Raw genomic sequence first — 20,004 nt, 5'->3', positions numbered from 1 at the left:
TGTTGGAAATACAACACCTGGCCACCAGGAGGAGGCAAAGACACCCCAGCCAAAGGCTTAAATATCACCCCCACTTCCCATATCCCCCAGTCATTCTGCCTAGAGAACAGGGAAAAGTAGAAGAAACATCAGGGTATAAAAGGTGCCAGAAGAAATAACATAAAAAGAGACACGCCCATCAAAATTTTTTTTAAAAAATGACGGGCAGGGTAGTGGACTCTCCCTGCCAGGAAGTAAAGGAATTTATCTAGTAAGCATAAATAATGGTTTCCTTCCAAAAGGCAGGTAGAGTCTATGACTTAATTCCTTACCGTTGGGAAAACTATACCCAAGCTCCAGAGGACACTGAATGAATAACGGGAGGGTACAGAAAAAAGAGGCGGACCCTATTCTGAGGGCATCAAAGCCTGCAAAACTTTTCTCCCGAAAGCTGCTTCAGCCGAAGCAAACAAATCAAACTTGTAAAATTTAGTGTGTAAGGAGGACCAGGTAGCCACCTTACAAATCTGATCCATTGAGGCTTTGTTCTTAAAAGCCCAAAAGGAAGCCACTGCTCGAGTGGAATGAGCCGTTATCCTCTCAAGAGGATGTCGTCCCGCTGTCTCATAAGCTAAGCAGATGACACTCCTCAACCATAAAAAACATAATTTATGTAAGAACTTACCTGATAAATTCATTTCTTTCATATTAGCAAGAGTCCATGAGCTAGTGACGTATGGGGTATACATTCCTACCAGGAGGGGCAAAGTTTCCCAAACCTTAAAATGCCTATAAATACACCCCTCACCACACCCACAATTCAGTTTAACGAATAGCCAAGAAGTGGGGTGATAAAAAAGGAGCGAAAGCATCAAAAAAATAAGGAATTGGAATAATTGTGCATTATACAAAAAATCATAACCACCACAAAAAAGGGTGGGCATCATGAACTCTTGCTAATATAAAAGAAATGAATTTATCAGGTAAGTTCTTACATAAATTATGTTTTCTTTCATGTAATTAGCAAGAGTCCATGAGCTAGTGACGTATGGGATAATAAATACCCAAGATGTGGAACTTCCACGCAAGAGTCACTATAGACGGAGGGATAAAATAAAGACAGCCAATTCCGCTGAAAAATTAATCCACTACCCAAATCAAAAAAGTTTCAATTTTTATAATGAAAAAAAACTGAAAATATAAGCAGAAGAATCAAACTGAAACAGCTGCCTGAAGTACCATTCTATCAAAACTGCTTCTAAAGAAGAGAAAACATCGGGACTTCCGGTGGGCGGGACGACCGAGTAGCAGCAGCGGTAAAGAGCTCCGTATACACACAGCTCTAATAAGTGTCCCCGCTGCTGATATTCCACTCCCCGTGACTTCTTTTCTTGCCGGGCTGACTATTAGTGCCTTGGCTGATCTCCCACACGCAGGACTTGTCATCCGGTCCTTTTCCCCGGGGGCAAATTTAAAGAAAAAAAGAAAAGGGCGCGAACAGACGCCATCACTGCGGGGGTCACAGAGCTGTCTGGTTCCTGATCCCTGCTCAACTATCCTGACACCTCGGCCTTTGGCAGTGCAGCAGAGAGCTCCTCTCCCCTGGGCAACATCAATCCTTCTTGAATTGAATACAGACAGGCACCGCAGGCGGAGGTGAATAGCCCTAGGGCTCAGAACTTTGCTCCCAAGTTTTGCGGGCCTCGGAGCCAGAGGATAATTGTGAGTACGCACATAATACACTGCAGGCTACCTTGTCTCAAACATAAACTACTGAAGATAGGTAAACACTCAGGAGCTAAGGAGATGGGACTGATCTGCTAATTTTGACCACTCTAATAACCCTGCCAACAGCTTGTTTGTTTTTCCTTCTTTGCATCATTGGAGTTAAATGCACACATCACCTGCCTAGAGACTTGCCTCATATATATACCACTGTGTTGGGTGCGACTTAGTAGCACTGTATGCCTCTTCCCCCTTTTGTTTTTTCCTTGCTAACTTAAAGGGAGGGAGTGAGACAGAGGAATTTGGAGAGATAACGAAGTTTGCATTTGTCCGTTTACCACTTGCTGGCGCACATGGCTGTTTTAAATTTATTATAACAACTCATTTATGCAAGCATCAGACGCCATCTAGTGGCTTAACCTCACATCCTCTACCTACAACAGTGGACAAATACTACAATCTTACTAAACATCATTGTTTTAGACACAAGGACTTAGACCTTAATCGTATCTCATTCTGTGTGGGCCCTATACCTCACCCTTCCTAAATTGGGCTCATTGAGACCTCCTGTTGCACACACAGCTTGCCAGCGCTCTATTCTATGAAAGTTGACGACTATTTCCACAGAATTCCCCAATCTGGGACAGACAATATGAGTTGCAGGTCAAAAACACAAGAAAAGCGGCTGAAACAGGTTGCTGAAACCATCATTCATAACTCCCAACAGGAGGGTGAGGGGAGCTCATCAAGTGACCATGCTGCTTTATTGCAAGAGTTGAAGGCTTTTTTCTTACCTAAAATGGACAACCTACAGGCAGGGGTAGACACGCTTACTACTGAAGTGCGTGCCTTTTCTACTCGCTTGAATAATGCGGAGCAAAGAATTTCTGAGGTGGAGGACAGGCAACAGGAATCCGAAGTGTCTCTGAAGAATCTTCTGAAGCAAAACCAATACTTACAAGACAAGGTCGAGGACTTAGAGAATCGCAGCAGGCGAAATAATCTGCGCATAGTAGGGGTACCAGAAACGATTAAAGATAAAGACCTGCTGGATTTTACTGCCTCCACCCTCCCCGCACTTCTTGGCATGCCTCAAGATTGCCTGCCCCTTGACATAGAGAGAGCCCACCGCATGGTCCTGACAGACATCTGGAGAACTCTAAAGAAAGGCCGCGTCAGGTGATTTTCAAGTGTTTAAACTACCAAGACAAGATCACGATACTACGCGCTTATAGAGGTACAAAAGAAGTCAAATATGAGGATCACCGTCTCTTACTTTTTCAAGACTTCTCTGTGGAAGTCACTAGAAGACGCAAAGACTTTGCACCACTCTGCTCTCTCCTTCATGAAAAGGGTCGTCGGTTTGCTCTCCTGTACCCAGCTAAGCTTAGGTTGCAGACGTCTTCTGGGCCTAAGATTTTCCATTCCCCTGCAGCGGTACAGGCCTACTTATCGTCTGAACGAAGACAGGACAATGGCTGAAATATTCTCTAATGAGAGTTTGTATTTTGTATCTGTGAAACATAATTCGTGTGTCTTTACATGATGTGTACTTTTCTTTTTCAGGTATTGCTTTTTCTTTTTCCCCTTGTTATTATAGACAAGGGAGATCAAATCCATGCTCTAATACCACATTTTGGCTTAGGTTTCTCAGCCCAAAGTTGCCAGCCTGAACTCTCCTATCTACCTTGGCTGAACCCATTTCTTGGAGAATACCCGGGGTGCCCTTTTCTGCACGCTAATTCCCCTTTGGTCCCCCCCTCTAGCATTGGGCACCTAATAGTTCTGTGTTGCCTGAACAGGGCTTCTCCTCTCTGCCTGGTAGGCATGCTGGTTAACATACCCCAGTTCTTTTTTATTGCCCATTTAGAATTACTATCCCATGTTATAGCTCATTGGAGCCACTGCCACCCTCTGGCTCAGCATCCTAAATGCCCCATACCCTACTTAGGGCATACCCTGTTAATGTCTTTTTATCTTGGTTGTCATGTTCTTCATGCGATATGGTTACTGTTTCATACTAAAATGTTTATGCTAGAAATGTCACTGTACTGCTTACATGTGCCTCTTTTTTGTCTCCCTTCCAGCTTCTATCATGGGGAGTCCCGGGCCCCTCTGGGCTTGCCCTCCGCAGACCACTTCATCAGGACTTCTGACATACTCTTACAACTAACGGCTTATCACAGTGAGTCACCTTGGGTACAATATGGTGCTTGGGGGCTGCTATTCCTTCTTCTTTACAGGAACACACTACACGCTGCCTTCCCCAATCAAGAAGACAATAGAGCACACTCTCTTTACAGTCTAACACACGACCATAAGGTAACTCTTTGCCTAATATTAGCATTCTTACACTATTTATATGGCAGTACCTGTTAGAATAGTTTCTTGGAATGTGGGAGGCATTACATCACCTGCAAACAGAGGTACTATCTTGCAACATTTAAATTCACTACAGGCTGACATAGCTTTGCTTCAGGAGACTAGATTGACGGCAGACGAACACGATAAGCTAAAGAGGCGTTGGGTAGGTCAGGCACTATACTCTCCAACAGAGGGCAGAAAGAGAGGGGTAGCTATTTTGGTGAGGAAGGGTCTCCCAATCTCCTTCTCGCAGGTTGACATTGATCAGAAAGGCAGGTATATTATAGCTCTGTTGCAAATTCATCAATTTACCTACACCATTTGTAATATTTATGGCCCGAACGAGGTTAACCCTAATTTCTGGTCAACTTTACTGGCAAAATTATTAACCTACAATGCCCCGATGATTATGGGAGGGGATTTTAACCTGGCCCAGGCTGTTCCTCTAGATAGATTTAAAGATCCATCAGTGCTAGGTCACATGACACAACGTGCCCCACATAGTAGAGAGGTAACTCTAATTAGCTCTTTCAAAGAGACACTAGACTTGGTAGATGTCTGGAGAACAAAAAATCCAGAGGAAAGAGACTTTACTTGCCTATCTAAGACACACCACACAATGTCAAGGATAGACTATTTCCTTACCTCTTCAACATTAACACCTCAAGTTCACACTAGTACCATAGCACAGATTACAATCTCGGACCATGCCCCTATCATACTACTATTGCAACCTACACCAAGGACCCCCCCTAAGACATCTTGGAGATTCCCCACGTATCTCTATAACAACATAAATTTTCGCAATCACCTAAAGTCCTCATGGGTACACTATACATCAGACAATAATACACATAAAGATACCCCCGACCTATTCTGGCATGCCTCTAAGGCGGTAATGAGGGGCTGTATCACGGCCTTTACGGCCCAATACAACAAAAACAACAGACGAATTGATGGTGACTTTCTGGCGCAGTTAACCGCGGCGTACAATGACTACCTTTCTGACCCCTCCCTCGCATCTCAAAAAAAGTACTACGAGCTTAAGCAGGCCAGGGACACGTTTTTAACTCAACAACATCTCAAGTTTGACATACATAGGCAGGGTAGATACTTTCGCCAGGGTAATAAATCTGGTAAGCTCCTGGCCAAACTGGTTCATTCTTACCGCCCCAAATCCTATATAGCGGCTATAAACTCCCAGTCCAAACTGACTTCAGACAATAAAGACATTATGTCGGAATTTGTTAAGTATTACAAGGAACTATACACTAGCCAGACAATAGACCATGAGGCAAAGTTGAGATTCTGGGGCTCGGTGCAGTTACCCACTATTTCTGAGGAGCAAAAATCGGCCCTTAATGCCCCGATCCATGTACAAGAGATTATCAAAGCCATACGACATAGCAAATTAGGGAAGGCCCCAGGCCCAGATGGGCTGCCATCTGAATATTTCAAGCTTTTGAGTGAGGAAATGGCTCCCACTTTAGCCTCCCTGTTCTCAGCATACCTGGAAGGGGCATCACGATTAGATAAGCGTTTCTCAGAAGCGAACATTTGCTTGATTCCTAAACCTGACAGGGACCATACCCAGACCTCATCATACCGCCCAATCTCCCTTCTTAATGGGGATTACAAACTTCTTACAAAGATCCTGGCTGACCGTCTAGCGACGGTCTTGCCGTCTGTCGTACACATGGACCAGACAGGCTTTGTAAAAGGGAGGTCCTCGGTACTTAATATCCGGAAAGTCCTAGCCATCTCTTCACATTATTGGTATAATGCAACATCTCAAACCCCATCCAAACTGCCAGATGCGTGCCTTTTGGCACTTGACGCGGAAAAGGCATTTGATCGGATTGAGTGGGATCATTTGCACACTTCCCTAGAACAATTCGGAATTTCGGGTTGCTTTGCTGACTTCCTCCGTACACTGTATCAGGTCCCTATGGCATCCCTTATAGTCAATGGAGAGCTTTCCCCCTCTTTTACACTTCAAAGGGGAACTAGACAGGGCTGCCCCCTTTCCCCCCTGTTGTTTGATCTGGCCATAGAGCCCCTGGCCTCATACATTAGACAACATTGTGCAGGACTTGATGTGCTTGGACATAAATATCATCTCTCATTATACGCAGATGACCTACTCCTGTTTGTAGGTGACCCCAGTAACAACCTCCAGCCCCTCCTGGATACCATCAAGATATTCGGGTCCTTTTCGGGGTATAAAATCAATGTTGATAAATCGGAGGTAACCTGGTTGCAGAACCTCGGTGACACCACACTGTCAGGCAGTGGCCTCAGGGTCACAGAGGGATCCTTCAAATATCTTGGGATCCTTTTACACATTGATCCCACAAAACTATACCACCTCAACCTCACAGGAGTCATTGCAAACATCAAACAATTATTGTCAGGTTGGACAAGGCTCCCCTTGTCCCTTTCGGGGAGGATTCAGCTTTTTAAGATGATCGCCCTTCCTAAGCTCCTCTATCCGCTACAGATGCTGCCTCTTCTATTGACACATAAAGATGCTGCCTCTCTCCAGACCTCATTGGGTCGCTTTATCTAGCAAGGGAAAAAGCATAGGATAGGTAAAAAGTATCTATTTATGTCCTCGAGTGAGGGTGGGCTCCGCCTTCCAAACATTATCTGGTACAACTGGTCCACATTGTCTAAGATTGTCTTGGACTGGATGGTAGGGAATACATATTTCACCGTCCCTGAGTTAGAGGGTGGTCTTATTAGGCCTTTGCATCTTGCTTTCCTGCCCCACTCACCTCTCAAATCGCTTCCTTTATCCATACAATCTCATATATTATTCAAAGATCCTTTGAGGGCGTGGTCCGGGATTTGCAAGCTATGGGGGACACAACATCTAGTGACTAAATATTTGCCGATTCAGGGCAATCTACAGTTCATCCCTGGTTACACGACTGAAGTGTTTGCTACATGGCACCACCGACATCTTACAAGACTTCACCAACTTTTTAACCCACTCACTTTAGACATCATACCCTTTTCTGAATTGCAAAGCTCGCACGATCTCCCAGGGACACATAGGTTTGCGTATTTTCAATGCAGGCATTATCTGTATAAACTCATCTCGGACAAGCTGTTGACTACCGAGCCTTCCAACATTGATAAATTGTGTGCTCTAGCTAAGCAGGGCTCTTATAAGATATCGCACACTTATGACCTATTGCTTAAACACTGTGAAGGGCTTACTAGACAAGGACTTGTAACGAAATGGGCAAACAGTAGAGAACTGACGGTGGACTCTGACCTCATTACAGGGAGCCTCGGGAAGGTACATGCTAGTACAATCTCAGCCAATCTAAGGGAGACACATATGAAATTTATCCACCAGTCCTACATCACACCTGGCATTCGAGCTAGATGGGTCTCGGGGGCGGAGAATATCTGCAATAGGTGTAGGTACCCATCCCCAGATTGGATTCACTTATTGTGGGATTGCCCCAAGCTGAGAGGATTTTGGTTTAGAGTTTCTTATTGGTTGACAAAAGTAACAAATCAACAGGTGACCCTTACAGCACAACATGTTATATTTCTGATACCCAAAGACAGAATTTATAAGTTTGACATTTTTCTCACGACTGTCTTGATGCTGGCTAGGATGGTTATTCTGAAGGGGTGGGCTAGCAATAGAGCACCCCCACTCGGGCAGCTGCTTGGCAGAGTACACAACCAAATGTTGACTGAGCAGGCGGATACAAAGGGGGATCCAGAAAAAAGAGTCAGGAAATTTATCCACAAGTGGGAGGCTTACCTTCTATTTCTTTCACCTAGAGTAAGAGACAGTGTTATATACCCATTTAGAAATAGCCTTTTCATTTTGAATGAGAACCTCCGAGGTAAATGGTGCTTACAGACTGACTGACTTGTCTCGCTTATCTGTGAATACTTGAGGTCTTGACATTGGTACAATTACTGGATCTTGCTGCTTGGTCTGTGGGGGGCGAGTCGGAGGGTCCGGGTAAGTGCTAATGTTATTCTTTGCGAATTGTCTGTTCATATTTCTGTTTTTGTCTCTTTTCTTTGTTTTTGTTTTTGTTTTATTTTTGGTTGTTCACTTGAAAAAATGAAAATTGTGTGGACGGTTTGATTCCCTGCCTCTGCAGGAGGAAATCTTCCTTTATATCATCAGTAACTATGATGGACTTGGCAAATCTTACAAGTGCTTTAGCATTTCTTATTGTTCAACTTGTTATGTATATGGTGAATCATTTTGTCCTCACTATTAATAAATAAAGTTATTAAAAAAAAAAAAAAAGAAGAGAAAACATCAAAATGGTAGAAGATAGTAAAAGTATGCAAAGAAGACCAAGTCATTGCTTTGCAAATCTGATCAACAGAAGCTTCATTCTTAAAAAGCCCAGGAAGTAGAAACTTACCTAGTAGAATAATCCTCCGAGGCGGGAATCCACCCGACTCCAAATAAGCATGATGAATCAAAAGTTTAAGCAAGATGCCAAATAAATGGCAGAAGCCTTTTGACCTTCCTAACACCAGAAAAGATAACCAATAGACTAGAAGACTATCTGAAATCTGAATAGCTTCAACATAAGATTTCAAAACTCTTACCATATCCAAAGAATGTAAGAATCTTACCAAAGAAGTCTTAGGAAAAGACAATAATTCCTCCCTAATGTTGATAGAAATCACAACTTTAGGTAAGAATTGAAATGAGGATAGCAAAAACCACCTTATCCTGATGAAAAAATCAGAAAAAGGAGACTCACAAGAAAGAACAGATAATTAAAAATTGTTCTAGCTGAAGAGATGTCTAAAAAGAACAATACTTTCCATGAAAGTAAATAATGTCTAGAGAAAACATATGCTCAAATAGAAGAGCCTGTAAAGCCTTTAGAACCAAATTAAAACTCCAAGGAGGAGAAATTGGCTTAATGACAGGTTTGATAAGAACCAAAGCCTGAACAAAATAATGAATAACAGGAAGGAACACGGCCTTACCCTGATGAAAAATCAGAAAAGGAGATCCACAAGAAAGAGCAGAAAACTCAGAAACTCTTCTAGCAGAAGAGATAACCAAAAGGAACATTACTTTCCAAGAAAGTAATTTTAATGTCCAGAGAACGCAAAGATTCAAACGGAGGAGCCTGTAAAGCCCTCAGTACCAAATTGAGACTCCAAGGAGGAGATATTGACTTAATGACAGGCTTAATACAAACCAAAGCCTGTACAAAACAATTAATATCAGAATGAATAGCAATCTTTCTGTGAAAAAGAACAGAAAGAGTAGAGATTTGTCCTTTCAAAGAACTTGCAGACAAAACCTTATCTAAACCAACCTGAAAAATTGTAAAATTCAAGGAATTCTAAAAGAATGCCAAAAGAATTTATGAGAAGAACACCAAGAAATGAAAGTCTTCCAAACTCGATAATAAATCTTTCTAGAGACAGATTTACAAACCTGTAACATAGTATTAATCACTGAGTCAGAGAAACCTCTATGACTAAGAATCAAACGTTCAATCCCCATACCTTCAAATTAAATGATTTGAGATCCTGATGGAAAAATGGGCCTCGAGATAGAAGGTCTGGTCTTAATGGAAATGTCCAAGGTTGGCAACTGGCCATCCGAATGAGATCCGCATACCAAAACCTGTGAGGCCATGCTGGAACCACCAGCAGTACAAACAAACGCTCCATTAGAATTTTGGAAAAACTAGAGGCGGAAGATATAGACAGAATGATAATTCCAATGAAGTGTCAATGCATACGCTACTTCCGCCTGAGGATCCCCGGACCTGAAATAGGCCACTGGGAAGTTCCTTGTTAAGACGAGAGGCCAACAGATCTATTTCTGGAAGCCCTCACATCTGAAAAATTGAAAAACATATCTGGGTAAAGACCATTCTCCCGGATGTAAAGCTTGATTAACAGAGATAATCCGCTTCCCAAACGTCTATACCTGGGAAAAGGACCCCAGAATTTAGTTAGGAGCTGGATTTAGCCCAAGCAATATCCGAGATACTTTTGTCACAGTCTAAAGACTGATAGTCACACCCTGATGATTGACATACACCACAGATGTGATAATGTCTGGAAAAAAAAACAATAAACGTCTCTTCTTCAAAAGAAACCAACTGAAGAACTCTGGGAATGCACGGAGTTCCAAAATATCAAATGGTAATCTCGCCTCCTGAGATTTCCAAACCCCTTGTGCTGACAGAGAACCTCAGACAGCCTCCCAACCTAAAAGACTCGCATCTATAGAGATCATGGTCCAGGTTGAAAGAATCGAAGAGACCTGTAGAACTAAATGATGGTGATCTTAACCACCGAATCAAAGATAGATAAACATAGAATTTGAAGATTTAAAAAGTGAAATCCTAGAATCCCTGCACCATTATGTAGCATAAAAAACTGGAAAGGTTTTCTATGAAAATGAGCAAAGGGAAATGAATCCAATGCTGCAGCCATAAGACCTAAATTTCCATGCATATATAGCAACTGAAGGAAACAATAAAGACTGAAGGTACCGACAGACGGAACTCAATAAGAAAAAAATCATTTATCTGTTAGAGACAAAGACAGTGACACAATCTATCTGGAAACCTAAAAAAGGTGACCCTTGTGTGAGGAATCAAGAGCTTTTGATAAAAAGATCCTCTAATCATGTCTTGAAAAAACAAAGTTGAATCATATGAGATTCCGTAATCTCAGAAAATAAAAATAATCTGAATGAAGACTGAAATGAAGATATGCATCTATTGTATCTAATGAAAACAAATAATGCTATCACTGACCAAAAAAAGTCAGAATAGACCATACAAATACCAATCTAAAAGACGGTACATTTATATAATAAAAAGATTTTCTATCTTTGGAACAATGAATAGTTTTGAATAAAAGCCCAAAACCCAGATCCTAAAAATGGAACTGGAATAAATACCCCAGAAGATTCCAGATCTGAGCAGCGCTTGATCCTCAACAGGTGATCAACCGCACTTCAACATTACCCAAAATATATGGGACTGAAACACATTAAGTAAAGTGTTAGCCTTACTGGAATAGCTGGAATATAATAGAGAGAAAAAGACTTCTCACAGACGGTTTTACTTCAAATTCTATTTTGTACCCAAAATCTAAGAATTTTGGACCGAATAGAACCAAAAAAAAACTTCTAATTAAAAAAATGTTACTTGGGTAAGAATTTAGAATTTTGTTCTTTAGTAAGAACAACCAAACTAAAATAAGCTTAAAGTTTTAGTCTAAGAACTTAATCTTGAAGCCCAGAGTAACAGTTAAGAATTTAATCCAATATGAATCAAATAATTGATTATCTTGGAAAAAAAGAAATAAGGATTTTTTAGAAATCACAAAATTTCTTCTAGCTAAAAACAGCTAAAAACATAGATTAAACCTCATTTGTGAAAATATTCAATAAAAATGAAGAAACAAATAAAATTATTAGCATGTTAATCCAGTTAAGGGACCAGCCAACACACCGGACTTGCATAAACAAAAATGCAAGACAACAAGACAAATGCAACAGCACCCAGTCTGAACCTCAAATGAGCAGTAGACTTTGTCCCTTAACAATGCTAAATAATACATAATCTGATACTTGATCTTTAAAGTAAACAGAAAAAATGGAGCAAAAGCAACATCATCCAAATAAATTACAGGTCCAAGAAAAGTACCTGAAAATAAAAAATTTTCCTTAAATAGGATACAACCATTTAAAAAGAAAATAAATACTATTTTGCTATAGAAACAATAGCATAATTTAGCAGGAGTAGAGATAGCCCCATTAAATTGGAGAACCCTCAAGATTGAATTTAACTGCCGGCAAAGAATATAATTTAAAACCTTTGAAGAAAATTGTCAGCCTATTCCATTCCCTAGTATGAAGGAATGGAAAAAAACATCTGAAGACACAGATGATAAAATAAGCAGAAATAAAATGTTAGCTAGTTTTGAAAAAGAACTAGTTACCTCAATATCCAAAATAATCAACACCTTTTCAACAACAAACAAATGTACTCTAATAAAAAATAAAAAGTAGATTTGTTAGTGTCAATATCTGATGAAGAAAAGTTCTGAAAGAGAAAAAACATCATCAGAGAAGGATAATTCAGTATGTTGTTGGTCATTTGAAACTTTATCAAAAAGAAGTTTGAAAAAGACCTAAAAAATTTTAATAGAAGGCGCAAAGTCAGACAAAGCCTTTAACCTAGAATCAGAAAAATATTCTTATAAATTTTCTAAGTATATCTTGTACATAAGATGTAAAAAGAAAAGCAATACATAAAGCATAAATACTAATGGATTCTGCATGTAAAAGTTTATCCTGATAACTTATTACAAACCATAGCTAAAGATAAAGATTCATAACATTTAAAATAAATGAACTTAGCTTTGGTAGAACTTCTTAGTCAACAGGAATCCCTCAGTATGTTCTGATCCAGGAATAATTTATGGAAAATCTTGCAATATGTAATAGAAAAAAACAACATATAAAGCAAAATTATCAAATTCCTTAAATGACAGTTTCAGGAATGGGGAAAATGCAAAACAAACAAGCCTCTAGCAACCAGAAGCAACAAAAAAGTGAGACTGAAATAATGTGAAAAAAAGTGGCGCCAAGTATGACGCCCACATTTTTTGGCGCCAAGTATGACGCCCACATTTTTTGGCGCCAAGTATGACGCCCACACTTTTTGGCGCAAAAAAAGTCTAACACACAAGCGTAAAAAATGACGCAACCACGTGTAAACTTCCGGCGTCAACTATGTCGCCGGAAATGACAAAATTTTGCGCCAAAAAAGTTTGCGCCAAGAATGATGCAATAAATTGAATCATTTTCTGCCCCCGCGAGCCTAACAGTCCGCAAGGAAAAAAGTCAATTAGAAAATTTCTTTAAGGTAAGAAAAAATATTTATTCATATGCATTTTCCCAAATAATGAAACTGACAGTCTGAAAGAAGGAATACTGATTATCCTGAATCATGGCAAATATAAGTTTAAAGACCCTATATTTAGAACTTTAAGTATGAAGTGCCCAACCATAGCTTAGAGTGTCACAAAAAATAAGACTTACTTACCCCAGGACACTCATCTACATATAGCAGATAGCCAAACCAGTACTGAAACGAGAATCAGTAGAGGTAATGGTATATAAGAGTATATCGTCGATCTGAAAAGGGAGGTAAGAGGTGAATCTCTACGACCGATAACAGAGAACCTATGAAATAGATCCCGTAGAAGGAGACCATTGAATTCAAATAGGCAATACTCTCTTCACATCCCTCTGACATTCACTGCACTCTGAGAGGAAAACCGGGCTCCAGCCTGCTACGAAGCGCATATCAACGTAGAATCTAGCACAAACTTACTTCACCACCTCCACGGGAGGCAAAGTTTGTAAAACTGAATTGTGGGTGTGGTGAGGGGTGTATTTATAGGAATTTTAAGGTTTGGGAAACTTTGCCCCTCCTGGTAGGAATGTATATCCCATACGTCACTAGCTCATGGACTCTTGCTAATTACATGAAAGAAATAGAGAAGTGGCAGTAGCCTTCTGTCCCTTACGCTTCCCCGTATAGATGACAAACAAAGAGGAAGATTGTCTGAATTCCTTAGTAGCCTGAAGATAGAACTTCAAGGCACGAACTACATCTAGATTATGAAGCAAACGTTCATTTGCTACAGAAGGATTAGGACACAAGGAAGGAACAACAATTTCTTTATTGTTACGATTCGACACCATCTTAGGGAGGAACCCTAGTTTAGTGCGTAAAACCACTTTATCAGCATGAAAAACCAGATAAGGGGGATCACATTGCAAAGCAGAAATCTCAGAAACTCTGCACGCAGAGACAATATCCAACAAACAAAGAATCTTCCAAGATAACAATTTAATGTCAAAAGTATGCACAGGCTCAAACACACTAAGAACAAGATTTTTGATTCTCTTGAATTAACAATGTAAAGGAGTAGGGGGATAGAGAGAATGGGTGGACTGTATATCATATTATTATTATTACTACAGGGATTTGCTTTTGCTAATTGATTTATAACTGATTGAATTGTAAACTTATCTGATGTTCTTTTTCTTGTTTTTTTTTGTTTCTTTTCTTTCTATGTTGGATTGTTGAAGTTATAAAAAAAACAAAAACAAACAAGATTGAGGCTCCAAGGCAGAGCCCCAGATCTAAACACGGGCCTGATCCTAGCCAGAGCCTTAACAAAGGACTGCACATTTAGAAGCTCAGCCAATCTTTTGTGCAGTAACACCGACAGGGCCGATATCTGTCCCTTCAGGGAACAAGCAGATAGGCCCTTTTCCAGTCCATCCTGGAGGAAAGCTAAAATTCTGGCAACCTTAAACTTATGCCAGGAAAAGCCACACTCTTTACACCAGTACAAGTAAGTCCTCCACACTTTATGGAAGATATGACGAGTAACTGGTTATGAGCTTGAACCAGCATGTCGATAACACTCTCAGAGAACCCTCTTTTGGCTAAGACTAAGCGTTTAATTCCACGCAGTCAGCCTCAGAGAATCTAGATTTTGATGAACGAAGGGACCCTGTATCAGCAGATCTCGGCGACAACGTAACCTCCACTGAGGAGATGAGGACATCCCCACCACGTCTTTTGCGGCCAGGATGGAGCAATCAAAAACACAGATGCTCGCTCCTGCTTGATGCGAGCCACCACACGAGGGAGAAGCTGTAAAGGAGGAAAAAGATATATGAGACTGAACCTCCATGGTACTTATAGGGCATCTATCAATTCTGCCTGAGGATCCCTTGACCCGTACCTGGGTAGCTTGGTATTGAGGTGGGATGCCATGAGATCTATCTCTGGCGTCCCCCACTCGCTGCATATCTCTGCAAACACCTCAGGTTTCCCCTGGGAGAAAGTATTGCCTGATGAGAAAGTCTGCTTCCCAGTTGTCCACATCCGGAATGTGGATAGCTGACCGCAAACATTTGTGAGTTTCCGCCCACTCTACTATGTGAGATACTCTCATTACCAAGGAACATCTCGTTCCCCCCTGATGGTTGATATAGGCAACCAAGGTTATATTGTCTGATTGGAATCTGATAAACTGGGACAAACCCAGAAGGGGTCAAGCCTTCAAGGCGTTGAAGATTGACCGGAGTTCCAAAATATTGATCGGAAGGGAGGACTCCTCCTGAGTCCACAGACCTTGTGCCTTCTTGGCACCCCAAACGGCTCCCCAGCCCGAAAGGCTTGTGTCCGTAGTCACAATCTCCCAGGACGGTCTCAAAAAGCACGTGCCTTGGAATAGATGATCTGGACAGAGTCACCAGGAGAATGGGTCTGATTACCTCAATACACTGAGCCACTGAGGGTCTCGAGGAGGCCTGGAGGGCAAGACATGCAGAAGTAGCTTGCTACGTCTCTGATCTGTGAGGAATATTCTCATAGATATTGAGTCTATTATACTTCCAAGGAAATTCACCCTTGTACTTGGAGTAAAAGAACTCTTTTCCAAGGTTATCTTCCATCCATGTGATCGATGAAGACTGAGAAGGGACTCAATGTTCTTCCGCTAGACGAAAAGATGGTGCCTGTACCAAAATATTGTCCAGGTAAGGCGCTACTGCAATACCTTTTGTTCTGGTAACAGCTAGAAGAGCCCCCAGAACCTTTTTAAATGTCCTTGGAGCAGTAGCTAGGCCAAACGGAAGAGATATGAACTGGAAGTGCTGAACCAGAAACGCAAACCTCAGGAACTGAAAATGTTCACTGTGAAGGTATGTATGCTTCAGGTCTATTGTGGTTATAAACTGTCCTTCCTGAACCAGAGCCATATTGTATTCATCTTGAAAGAGGGAACACTCATAAACTTGTTCAGGCACTTTAGGTCCAGAATTGGACTGAAAGTTCCCTCCTCCTTTGGAACTAAGAAAAGGTTTGAATAAAACCCCAAACCTCTTTCTGCTGTAGGTACTGGAACCGGGATCCCGTACACAACCTAAGAAGGCAGCCCTCTTTTCTGGTCTTGTCGAAAGACTAGAGAGTAGGAATCTTCCCCTGGGTGGATGATGCTTGAATCTTATCCTGTATCCTTGAGATACAACCTCCAGGACTCATGGATCCTGTACATCCTGGAACCAAGCTTCTGAAAAAAGAGACAGTCTGCCCCCCCTACACGATCCGATACCGGAACGGGGGCCACCCCTTCATGCCGATTTGTTCTCAGTTGGCTTCTAAGTCTGTTTAGACTTATTCCAGGAGTGAGCCGGCTTCCAAGTACTCTTGGGCTGCTCGGACTTGGAAGAGGACTGCTGTCGTTGTGACTTGTAAGCACGAAAGGAACGAAAATTAAACATTTGCCCTCCTTTAGGCCTATTCCTCTTATCCTGCCGTAGGAAGGCACCTTTCCCTCCGTTAACCGTAGAGATAATGGAGTCCAGCCCTGGACCAAATAAAATCTTCCCCTTGAAGGGAAGAGAAAGGAGTCTGGATTTAGAAGTCATAACCGTAGACCAGGACTTCCCCTTGAAGGGAAGAGAAAGGAGTCTGGATTTAGAAGTCATAACCGCAGACCAGGACTTCAACCAGAGAGCCCGGCGGGCTAGAACCGCAAAGCCAGAAGCGTTTGCATTTATGTGAATAATCTGCATATTCACGTCACAGATGAAGGAGTTAGCAATTCTCAGTGCCTTAATTCTCTCCTGAATATCCTCGAGGGGAGTCTTCACCTCAATGAGCTCCGATAGAGTGTCACACCAGTAGGTAGCTGCTCCAGCAACCGCGGCTACAGCTGCCGCCGGTTTAAATAAAAACCCTGTATGTTGAGACATCTTCCTCAGAAAAGTTTCCATTTTTTTATCATTAGGCTCTCTAAAAGAAGAACTATCCACCAGATGGATAGTAGTATGCTTAGCTAGCGTGAAGATAGCGTCATCCACCTTCGGGATGGAGGCCCACAAATCTAATTGAGAGTCAGGGCCCGGGAATAATTTTTTAAAAGTAGACAAAGGGGAAAAAGAAGTTCCTACTCTTTCCCATTCATTACTAATAATGTTCGCCATCTTAACTGTCACAGGAAAAGTCAGAGGGACCTTCCTATCTTTGTAAACCCTGTCTAATTTAGGGATTGTAGGCTCCTCAGGGAGTGTAGCCTCTGGAACCTCTAGAGTAGAGAGAACCTCCTTTAATAAAAAACGCTGAAGGAGGTTTAGTAACTGAAGTCTCCGACTCTGAAAGTTCACCCTCTGAAGCTGGAAAAAAGCCCCCTCCAGATGGAGGATTAGTTGAGCCACGGTGAACTGCATGTGGAGCGGGTACTGTAGAAAGGGTAGTAATTTCTCAGGACCCAGATTCCTGAGAAGTAGACGGCTCAGAAGGTTTAACAGCGCTATGAGTATTAGTAGGCTTGTCTCCCTTCTTAGACTTTAGAACAGTGTTTAGGCAAATGGAACAAACTTGAGCAGACGGGCAAACCACAGCCTCCTCACAATATAAACAGGAATTATTAATCAATAGAGAAGGAGCAGAACCTTATAATGTAGTATAATTCTATTTAAAAAACGGCACCTTAATATTCCCAATGGCTGGGGCACTCACCACCTCCTAGACCCAGACAGCTAACAGTGAAAACGCTCTCCACAGAAATTATGTCTTCAGTAAGATCTTAGAAAATGAAAGAGACCGCACCCGGTCACGTGGTACATAAGACAGGACTTTCCCAGCTATGAAAAAGGGTGCCAAGCTATTATGAGCTGCGCAACACTTCAAAAAAGGAAAATGAAACCTGTCTGTTCCAAGCCAAAAACTCTCACATTAAGCAGATATAAATCCCCAAACTGTTCAAATAATCTCACTTTAGGAGATATTAACCCTTGATCCTATCGAGGTATAAAATAGCCCCACTGACCCTGTATAGCGTTTTAAATTGTATATATAAACAACGGTCTTACCCTCCAGGATCCATGCTGTGGAACAGGCATAGCCGCTCAAGTGTGACCGTCTTGCAGCAGCGCTTCTGACATTGACTTGAGTGTGTAGTAGCAAGCAGTGAAACTCATCAACACTGATTGCTCAGGAGCTGTTAGAGACAGTCTGGATGGGTTCACAGAAAAAAAATCATCAATACTCTCACTGAGAGGTTGACATGATTACTTAAAACTCCAGTCCTTTCGCGAAGGGAACATACCCATTAGAGGACTATACAAATCTTCTGACACTTCTCTGCCACCTCCTATAGTGATGAAAGGCAAAGAATGACTGGGGGGGGGGGGGGGAGGGATATTTAAGCCTTTAGCTGGGGTGTCTTTGCCTACTCCTGGTGGCCAGGTGTTGTATTTCCAACAGTAAGGAATTAAGTTGTGGACTCTCCCTGCCTTATGGAAGGAAACTAATCTTTATATATTTCAAATGCATTATAATGTATATTCCCCAATAAATTTGATTTATTTTTATTAACTCTTCCAAAATACAACTGCATTTTTTTCCCTTCACCAAGTTATTATCTTTTGTACAAGTCAGAGAATACTACAATCAGTACAGACTAAAGACAGAAAAGTGACCGTCTGTTCACAGATTGCTGGGTCTCTCATATTAAATCTCTATAATTAAATTATCTGGAAATCAGCACTCTGTTTAATGAACACAAAAATGAATTAATGGCAATAATAGAATGCACAATATCATTTACACAAATAGGAATGTTTAAAATTGTTGTTGTTTTGTTTTTAAGTTCAAGATGAAATCATTCCTGTTGTATGCATAGACATTTCAAATTAATTCTAAGATGACGTTTGAGAACTCACCTGTGTTTTTCCCAGAAGTCTATAGGCCTGCTGCACCTTGGTATAATGACCAACATCAAAGTTTTTGCATATTTTAGAAAGGGCAACATCTAATTGTTCCTGTGAAAATAAAGATAAATAAGGCTCAAGTGCTTTAGGACCCAAATCAACAAAGGCACTGCTATGACTTTCCTGAATTCCCCCCCCCATAGCTTATTCAATATATAATTTCATAATACCAAAGAAAATTATACTTTTACTTTCTAAAAAACATTCCTTACATTAAAGGGACACTGAACCCAAAATGTTTATTTCGTGAATCACTAATGTAAAGGAATTTAGCCACATGCTGTTAACCTTAAAAGGGACACTGAACACAATTTTTTTTCTTTTGTGATTCAGATAGAGCATGCAATTTTAAGCAACTTTCTAATTTACTATTATTATCAATTTTTCTTTGTTCTTTTGCTATCTTTATTTGAAAAAGAAGGCATCTAAGCTAAGTAGCCAGCCAGTTTTTGATTCAGAACCCTGGACAGTAATTTTTTATTGGTGGGTGAATTTATCCACCAATCAGCAAGAACAACCCAGGTTGTTCACCAAAAATGGGCCAGCATCTAAACTTACATTCTTGCTTTAAAAAAAAAGATACCAAGAGAATGAAGAAAATTTGATAATAGTAAATTAGTAAGTTGCTTAAAATTGCATGCTCTATCTGAATCACAAAAGAAAAAAAGTAAATTTATGCTTACCTGATAAATTGATTTCTTCTATGGTAAGAGGAGTCCACAGATTTATCCTTTACTTGTGGGATATTATCCTTCCTAACAGGAAGTGGCAAAGAGCACCACAGCAGAGCTGTCTATATAGCTCCACCCCCCAGTCATTCGACCGAAGGTACAGGAAGAAAAAGGAGAAACTACAAGGTGCAGAGGTGACTGAGTTTAAATTAAAAAAAATATATAATCTGTCTTAAAATGACAGGGCGGGCCGTGGACTCGTCTTACCATAGAAGAAATCAATTTATCAGGTAAGCATAAATTTACTTTTCTTCTATAAAGGTAAGAGAAGTCCACGGATTCATCCTTTACTTGTGGGATACAATACCAAAGCTACAGGACACGGATGAACGGGAGGGACAAGACAGATGGTTAAAC

General features: G+C 41.0%; 1 protein-coding gene across 1 annotated transcript in view; it reads right to left on the bottom strand.

Moving 5' to 3' along the window:
• VPS50 (VPS50 subunit of EARP/GARPII complex) overlaps positions 1-20,004 on the bottom strand; it is a 994,344-nt gene that overhangs the window by 597,309 nt on the left and 377,031 nt on the right. The window contains exon 11 of the mRNA XM_053714049.1: positions 18,869-18,967. Coding sequence (XP_053570024.1) covers positions 18,869-18,967 — 99 coding nt within the window. The remainder of the gene's footprint in view (positions 1-18,868; positions 18,968-20,004) is intronic.

Source organism: Bombina bombina, chromosome 5 (assembly GCF_027579735.1).
Source record: "Bombina bombina isolate aBomBom1 chromosome 5, aBomBom1.pri, whole genome shotgun sequence".
Classification (NCBI taxonomy): domain Eukaryota; kingdom Metazoa; phylum Chordata; class Amphibia; order Anura; family Bombinatoridae; genus Bombina; species Bombina bombina.
Note: the sequence above shows the minus strand (reverse complement) of the source record. Positions and strands in the feature narration are given on the sequence as shown.